This window comes from Protobothrops mucrosquamatus, unplaced genomic scaffold (genome assembly GCF_001527695.2).
Source record: "Protobothrops mucrosquamatus isolate PMUCROS unplaced genomic scaffold, P.Mucros_1.0 scaffold3514, whole genome shotgun sequence".
In the NCBI taxonomy this organism is placed as follows: domain Eukaryota; kingdom Metazoa; phylum Chordata; class Lepidosauria; order Squamata; family Viperidae; genus Protobothrops; species Protobothrops mucrosquamatus.
In genome coordinates this window covers 73,581-83,230 of record NW_015389484.1, presented here as the reverse complement: position 1 = coordinate 83,230, position 9,650 = coordinate 73,581, and the positions used below count along the sequence as shown (strand labels likewise).

At 32.4% G+C, this 9,650-nt stretch overlaps 1 protein-coding gene across 1 annotated transcript; it reads left to right on the top strand.

Moving 5' to 3' along the window:
• The first annotated feature begins 7,224 nt into the window (after positions 1-7,224).
• On the top strand, positions 7,225-9,405 carry FLRT3 (fibronectin leucine rich transmembrane protein 3). Its single transcript, XM_015827122.1, has one exon. The coding sequence runs from the start codon at positions 7,241-7,243 to the stop codon at positions 9,185-9,187; it is 1,947 nt and encodes a 648-aa protein (XP_015682608.1). The 5' UTR covers positions 7,225-7,240; the 3' UTR covers positions 9,188-9,405.
• Positions 9,406-9,650: the final 245 nt, after the last annotated feature.

The window sequence follows — 9,650 nt, the reverse complement described above, 5'->3', positions numbered from 1 at the left end:
TAGTTTAAGATTTTAGGTAAAATGTTTATTCCAACTGCTACTTTGGAAGGATCACTCAAATTTGATTTAAGTGCAGTAAATTAGATTCAGTTGGTAAGCACTGAACTTATGACCAGCATTATCTATGACTAACTATTTATCAGGGTGAAAAACCTATTTCACTGATTGTTTTAAATATTAATACAAATCATGTAGAAGTTAAATGCTCTGCATTAACTGTTATGGTAATTAAATACTGCCACAATGAAATTTTGCAAGGTAGTAGAAAGGAGAAAATGATTTTCTTCTCTTTTTTTTGCAGCAATTAATCTTCTCTAATATAATTAGAGAAAAGTTGTAATTTGGAATCTAACGCAGACTTTGATTATTCAAACCTACCTCTATAATCCTAGCCCTATAAGACACCCTAGTTCCAAAACAATATGAATTTCAAATAATTTATATAGGACTAGCTCTTATATTGCAAAAGCTTTTTGAAATCTTTAATGTTTTAGGAAAAGTTTTAGTATGTGCCATGAAAGCAAGACTGCTAGTATTTTTCTTGATATAGTTAATATTGGACTGAATACATATTTTAGCTTCCAACATTCCAGATATCAAAGTTGAGAACAGTGGATTCATGTTCATGTTATTATACTGGAAAAGAATTTCCTCAATTTGTTTAAACTTCAGGAATTATTCATCACATAAGATTTCTTTCCCTTCACAGCTTTTCTTCTAGTTCTGTCTCATTATCTTTTCCATTAAGGAACACTGGTCATCTACTGATATCAAACTTTATTTATATTATTGAGATCTTCAAACTGCATTTTTAGAATGCAATCTCCCTAGAAAATGAGTGTAACAGAATAGACACCGTGAGAAATAAGTGTTTTTTGCACTATGTATTTGTTCCTCTGGAATCTTCCACGCTCTTCCTACCAGAAGCCTTTGTGATTAAAGCAGTGAAACGAGACAGTTGCATTAAAAAGGACAGAGAGATTTGCAGTTTTTGTGTAGAGATTTCTTGCAGTGTGTGCTACCCCCCAGTGGGCAGAATTTCTGTGTTCAAGTTACAGGAGAAGTCTTAGCTTATAGGAATACAGAGTACTATCCTTTAACTTAAACAATCTATTAGATAATTTGTTTTGTTTTTCTCCTAAAATTGAAATAAACTATAATTTATGTATACTAAATAATGGGATTTGTTGAACAACAGCAGTGCTTCTTTTTGTGCATTGGAAGTTGAACTCCAAACACTTAATTTAACTGCATCAGATTCTGATTATTTCTCAGATCTTAATCACAGGGACCTCCGTGATTTCAAACAATATTATTTCAACAACAAGTGTCCTTGCAATCATTATCTAAGCAATTAGACTATTAGAAGACATACCGATAAAATTAAAACCTAAAATTAACAAAACAAGTGTTCCAATCTTCAGCAATAAAATACGTACTCGATATCTGGTAGTGTTAGTTTAAAAGTTAGTATCTGGGAAATAAACTAAACAAAAATATATAATAAGATAGGAATAAATTCTATCTAAAGTATGAGCAACTAGAAAAAATTGTTTAAGGATGACATCTCTTTAAGTCAGGACAAAAGGTCAAGTGTTGAAGGTTCATTCCAGATATATACTAACCAATATATAAAAAAATAAATATTTTTAAGAATTTCCAACCAATCATAGCAATTGTTCTCTAGCATTTAGATAAATTAAACTCAGCAACTTTTGAAAGATAATCAGAGTTGGGAAAAGTTGAAATTCTAAACAGAGTAACTTGGAACTACTGTTCCCATTGAACTTAAAACACAAAGAATTTTAGTATAAAATAATAAAATAAATAAAATAATAAGTCCTAAGTTTATTGATCTGACAGTTAGGCCTGCTGAACAGAATGCTGTTACGTTTGGAAGGGAAAGGATTTGGGATAATAGTATAATTTTTCCCCAAATAGAAAAAGTGATTTTGTTTTTGTTTGTCAATTGTCTTTTTGGCTTTTGCTTATTTGTTGTTTTTACACATGAACAGTATCACAGTATTATTATTATTTTTGCTTTCAACAAATAAAAAGCTTAATTTTGTAAGTACTATTTATATTTTTTCTTAAAAGCTGCATTTTTATAAATAAAAGTATATTTTTTGTACTTTTGTACAATCTTTAATACAAGAAATTGTATTTCTATCTTTTTTTAGGATGACATGCTGAGATAGAAGATATCTTTGCTCACGTTATTTTTATAGAAGTCTAAACTTTTGGGAAAGCCATTGGCATCAGAATTTATGATTAAAACAATTGAATGAAAACTGTGAGCAAATCCTCATATCTCAGAGAGAAACAATAGCTCTATGTGCTGCTTATTTGCATAAGCCAAAGAAAACACCATTGAAATAAGAGAGAGATACAGAGGATTACTTCTCAAGAATGCTTTACACTCTTTCGCCCCAAGCACGATATTTTAACCTCCTTGCATAATATATATATTTAAAAAATGAGCTAGCTTCCTGAAATACTATGTTCGTATAAATCAGCTCACAGGCAGTATAATTAGAAAGCTTTTCATTATTATCAACTGTGTAATAATTTAAGAAAGCAATTTAATGCATTTTATTTTAAGTCACATTTAAATAACATATTCTGATAAGACTGTTTTATAACAAGAAAAGCTTACTAGTGATTCTAGAATGATTAATCAAAATCCATATAGGAATTAATACACCTGAAGACAAAATATGAGGAGACATTATTCTTAATCTACAAGTACTAAACCATAAATCAGATAGACATACAAAACAATTAGTTTTGTACAGCTAGGTAAATTCTAGTTATTATCATGTTGACAGCTAAAAGATATGTTTTTTTCCAAAACACTGCTGCTAAAATGAATTCAGTCTTCCATATCAGAATATCAATAATGAGCACATATATACAGCCATATATTGTCTAGAATGTGCATGAATACTCCATTTCCTAGAATACTGTCACATAGTTCTAGATAAAAGTATATGACAATAAGAATAATTCACCCAAATACTTAGAAGGAAAACATCTTTTTGTGCAATGCAGTAAAATAATGAGTACTTTTTACACATAAATAGGGTTGTTGTGGACTAGTGCATCCAGGATTTCATTTTCTTCCTGTTTTGTTCAAAATTAATGTTCCCTTTCAAATTTGTAGGCCTCAGTTTGATGCTACAAAAAAACCTGGCCACAGTGTCTCTTAACAGTGGGAGACATTTCTCTTTTCATCTTGCAAACTCAGCTATAAATGACCTGATGTCAAAGAATATATAAGGACACCACCAGAAAAAGAGGCAGCACTGAACAAGGCAGCAAACTTCTATTCTGTTGGACAGATCACTTGCCTTTATTATGCAAACACATTGTTCTCAGAAGTTAACTTGAAACATAAAGGATCTCTTGGAATTCCAGGATAATAGGTTAAAGGAAAAGTAAAGAAAACTGTACCTCTTTCTAATTAAGAGAAATGGGAGAATCCACATTTTGAAACAATCTTTTCTTTCCCTCAAGGAGACTTATTTTATCTTCTTATTTTCAGATAATTTTGAGGAAAAATTTATAAATACAAGAATTATACTGTTATACTGCTTTCATTTTAATCCAACACTATGGTTAATATAATAGTGGCAGTACATCAGACATTGAACATTAAACAATACATTGGAAGAAAAATTATAAGCATGAAAATGGACATACATTATTCAGTTCATAGAAGCAAGCATACAATGCTTCTACTTAAGCAAAAATATATTTTGTATACTTTTCTCTTGTTTTCTTTAAAACACCCCTCATTAAATCTATCTTTCTTGTTCATTATATTAAAGCTTTACATTTTGTATAAAGGCAGTTCTTATTCCTGTTATCTTTTTATATAAATATTCACCCAATTTGCTCTCTGTGCCAAACTTATTTGGAACTATTTTTCACAAATAAATATTATGAAATATTGAAAGAAATGTATCCATTAACAAAAGTGGATTACAGAGTTAAAAACTGATTATAAATTGAATGAATTAATTATAAATATCAAATTAATGTTTTTCCCAACAGTTATATAGCTTAACAATTGAGACAACTTGCTAGTGAAGTGAGCAATGTTTTCTGTTTTCTTTCTAGTCTCTAAGCTTTATTATTCATTTCATTTGGCCATAACTAATCTAAATATTTTTTACTGTTTTTTCCAAAATATTTTGTATTGATACTTTATTTAATGTACTGAATGACAATGAATCTGCATATCTCAAGAATCTGTTTTCATCATTGTTAAAATAATCAAATCATTAGGTTAGTACGTGCATAACTAACAATTTTAAATGTTTTGAAATCATAATCTAAGCAATTTTGATTCATTTTGCAGAAATATTTTTAAAAGATATAAAACCTTGACTAGTCTTTTAACTCTACAGATATTTATAATGTGTATAAATGGCTAACAGTAAAAATATTAATCAGCATAATCACCTAGTATTTTGGGATTAGAAATGTGAAATTGCAATGGGAGAACTCGGTGTGCATTATGATTTTAAAAATGTCCCATTAAATTTACTTGAGTTTATTTCATAGTGTGTTTCAGATTGTAGTCTTATTCATATAAGTAGATTTATAAATATTACCAAGATATAGAAAATGTAGTGTGTTTTTCAATCTAACTGTACCATATAGAAATATTCTACCTTATTGGCTGCTTTGGAAGTACTTTCCAAAGAATTCAGAAGGAATTCAACAAGATAAAATATTAAGCCCAGCACAACATTGCAAAAGATCTGCTGAATAAAAAAAATGCTTTTGAATAATCTAAAACTACAGATATTTGTCTTTTCCTTGAAAGTAGAAAATCATAAATAGAAGCATGCAGGTCATCCAAGAACCTTGGCCTTAATCTGCATCTTTAGAGTCACGTGTCGTGTTTATCAGATTCCTTGTGCTCTGTTAACTCAAGCTCATTGTCATGTTTTCGTTGGACTCTACATGCAATAGCTGAGGTGATTTTTGTTTTAAAAAGGTTGAACAAGACCATTAATAAATTCTACCTGATGACAACTAATTTATTTTTATTTATTTTTTTTAGGCAAGGATTGAGTGAAATATCTGAGAAAATTCCTTGTTACTTCAATTAGAAATTTTATTTCTTCAAGAAGAAAAGCCTCTGAATTAAAATCAAATTCTGCCAAAAGGAGTGGGCACCTGGAAATATAGACAGAAGGAGGAACTACTCTAAACTGGAAATCCTGACCGAGTTCTAAATAAAACACAGAGCCCAGCAAGCATGGATTTATCAGAAAATACTTGCTGCTTAAGGTTTACAGCTGAATGATTCTGGACCAAAAACAGATCCTCGATTTAATGAAGAAGCCATCATAATTTAAGCCTTATACCACAAAGAATTCTATACACATGGAACTGACCATCTCTAGCTATATAATGCAGAAAAGCTTCTGAGAAGTACAAAGAATGCCATTTTTATTAAGGATATTAAACCAAAACAAAACAAATTCTTCACATGCAGACTTAAAAGAAGGAAAATCCTCTCCTTCTTCTTAGAACTGTTCTTCCAGCAGAGTAACAGGACTGTAAAACTTTTAATAACTGGATGTTTTTATGTTCCATGTTCAAACTTCATAGAAAATACTTACTGAATATAATGGAGCTCATCTGGAAATATATTCTTACCCATAAGAATAATTTAATGTATTGATGTAAAAGAAGTACAGTTATGAGAACTAAACAATTTATTTCTCCCAAGTCAACCTTTTTCTGGAAAACTGGATGTCCATTGGATTAGTAAGCACAAACTATTCCCTCGTATATTTAAATAAGGTAAGAACAATAATAATAAATTATTTTGCCAATTAGTACAAGGTCCATTGTCATGTTAGAAAATGGTATCAAGAAACAGATAAAATATTGACCATGTGAAATTAAAGAATATTTCCTTATATACAAAACCTTGATGCAAGCAGTACTAAAGAAGCTGGGTTTCAGGCCTTACTGTAGGATTTGTACAGCAGTGCTGTTTGCTAAAATAGCTAGCTTAGCAGCTGTGTAGTATAGGAATCTTTGGATTGGAATATTATTGTAATAATAATATGCCTGAAAAAAACATTTTAATAAACTTGTTTCAGTTTTTCCTTGCTAATTTTATGGAGCAGTATAACAAATAAATTAACTAGTATTAGTTTATAACAAATAAGATAATTATAATGCATTAGATATGGACATTACTAAAAGCCATCAGTATGCTGATGTTCGACAAAAAATGTTTAATGCATGTTCATATCTCTATTATAAATAAAAGCTGCATCGCTGTCACTAAAGTTTAACTTTTCCTGGTTTGTATGCAGCATGTGACCAAGGGCAAAATAGAAAGCAATATGGATTTGGTTTGCAGAGATGTTTCAGCTAAATGAATGGGACTGCTACACACATTTCATGATGGTTCATGAAATGTTATTCACCTGTATATTGATTATGTGCTATCAAGTCTCTGTCAATTGTAATGACCACATAGATAGACCTATGATCACCCGTATGCAGTGGTGGGATTCAAATATGTGAACAACCGGTTCTCTGAGTGGATGCTGCTTCTGGAAGTCCATTCTGGGCCTGGGCAACAAAAAATTAGCTACCGGTTCTGCTGAAGTGGTGCGAACTGGCTGAATCCCATCACTGCCTGTATGTACACTTCTGAAAGTTACTAATTTAATTAATCCATGTGATAAGTGACAAATTTATTATCCTCAAACCCACATCTCAATATGTGAAGCAAATACTCTATTCCAAGGAATTGTGAGGTGACCTATCATATACAGCTCTCTAAAATTTCTGGCTTAGGGAAGATGATTATTCTGGCTTTTGCCAAAATGACAGGATAAATTCTGAAACATAAAATTCTAAAGCACAGCAGAATAAAATCCAGAGATAACAAGGAACAGAATAAACTTTATTGGAATTAATTAAGCCCCTGCTTTGTTATTTCTTATAAGGAAACCCATTCTCACATTACTGTAATTCAAGAAATCCTATGTATGTATCTATATGTGTGTTATGTACACACACACATATGAATACAATAGCACCTTTTCCTGGAAAAATATGCATCCTATTTTTTTAGATCATTTCTATCTTATTTCAAAATAGTGCTTACCCTATGCATTCTACTATTAATCTGATTTTCTTTCTTAGGTTATTGAAAATTAAGCACTAGTTTGTGTGCAAATCTCACTGCAACTTGACCATGATCAGTGTAACCTGGAGCTTCATCCTTATTTGGACAAAGATAGTGCTGTTGCTGAAAATGGCACCTCATTTTGCCAGTGCCAAACTATGCCCTTCTGCGTGTCGCTGTGATGCAGGATTCATTTACTGCAATGATCGTGACTTGACTTCTATTCCAACTGGGATTCCAGGGGATGCTACAACTCTTTACCTTCAGAACAATCAAATTAATAATGCTGGAATTCCTTCCGAGTTAAAAACCTTAATAAAAGTAGAGAGAATTTATTTATATCACAACAGCTTGGATGAATTCCCTATCAACCTTCCAAAATATGTGAAAGAATTGCATTTGCAAGAAAATAACATAAGGACAATTACTTATGATTCACTGTCACAAATTCCTTATCTAGAAGAATTGCATTTGGATGATAATTCTGTTTCTGCTGTTAGTATTGAAGATGGAGCCTTCCGGGATAATATTTATCTCAGACTACTTTTTCTCTCTCGAAATCACCTTAGCACCATTCCCTGGGGCTTGCCTAAAACAATAGAAGAGCTGCGCTTGGATGATAATCGTATTTCCACAATTTCAGAGCTGTCCCTTCAAGATCTTACAAATTTAAAACGTTTAGTTTTAGATGGAAATCTCTTAAACAATCATGGATTAGGAGAGAAGGTCTTCACAAATCTAGTCAATTTAACTGAACTCTCACTAGTTCGTAATTCTCTTACAGCAGCTCCAATAAATTTGCCAGGCACAAATCTGAGAAAGCTTTATCTACAAGAAAACCATATCAATCGTGTACCACCTAATGCTTTTGCATATCTACGTCAATTATATCGATTGGATATGTCAAATAACAATCTCAGTAATTTACCTCAGGGTGTCTTTGATGACCTAGACAATATAACCCAGTTGTTTCTTCGAAACAATCCATGGCGCTGTGGGTGCAAGATGAAATGGGTTCGTGATTGGCTACAGACCCTGCCTCTCAAAGTTAATGTACGTGGACTGATGTGTCAAGCACCAGAAAAAGTGCGGGGCATGGCAATCAAAGATCTCAACAAAGAGCTATTTGATTGCAAAGATGAAGATATTGTAAGCACTATCCAAATTACTGCTTCAATACCAAACACTTTATATCCTGTGCAAGGACACTGGCCCATTTCTGTGACCAAATCTCCTGAAATAAAGACTGTTAATCCACATAAAAATTACAGAACAGCTTCCCCAGCACAGGAAATCATTACCATTGTTGTAAAATCTGTAAGCACGGAGACTATTCACATTTCTTGGAAAGTTGCACTACCCATGACTGCTCTGAGACTTAGCTGGCTCAAAATGGGTCACAGCCCAGCCTTTGGATCTATAACTGAAACCATTGTTACAGGGGACCGAAATGATTACCTGCTCACTGCACTTGAGCCAGATTCCCCATACCGTGTATGCATGGTTCCCATGGAAACCAGTAACATCTATCTGTATGATGAAACTCCTGTCTGTATAGAGACTGAAACTGCTCCTCTTAGAATGTACAATCCTACAACAACCCTAAACCATGAACAAGAGAAAGAACCATTCAAAAACTCTAACTTGCCCTTAGCTGCCATCATAGGAGGGGCAGTGGCTCTGGTAGCTATAGCATTGCTTGCTTTAGTATGTTGGTATGTCCACAGGAATGGTTCCTTGTTCTCAAGAAATTGTACCTATAGCAAAGGACGGCGAAGAAAAGATGACTATGCTGAGGCTGGAACTAAGAAGGACAATTCCATCCTAGAAATCAGGGAGACTTCTTTTCAGATGATCTCTCTGAATAATGAGCAAGTGTCTAAAGAGGAGTTTGTAATACATACCATATTTCCACCTAATGGGATGAATCTGTATAAAAACAACCACAGTGAAAACAGTAGTAACAGAAGCTACAGAGACAGTGGTATACCTGATTCAGATCACTCACATTCATGATAGTAAGAAATTTGGAAGACTTGGGGTAGTTACTTTTTCTCACAAAGGAAGGCAACTGTACTGGTTGCTGGAGTACTACAGAACACTGGATTAAAAGACTGTATAAGCAATGTATTGTACATTTGCCATATAATTTATATTTAAGAACTTTTTATTAAAAGTTTCAAATTTCAGGTGACTGCTGCGATTAATGTAGCAAGGATGCCTGAAAACAATTCTATATTTTAGTATTTTTTAGTAATTTGTACTGTATTTTCCTTCCTACTATTGAAATTACAAACTATTTAACTTTTGTGTTCAACTGAGTAAGATGACTTGTTGACTGTGAAAGTGAATTTTCTTGCTGTGTTGAACAATCAGGACCGCTACATTTGAGATCCTTGTAAGTATAAGCACAGACCATATTCACTTTGGTATCCATTAAAGGTGTTAAAAATGGCTACAAAATGGATAAAAATACAAT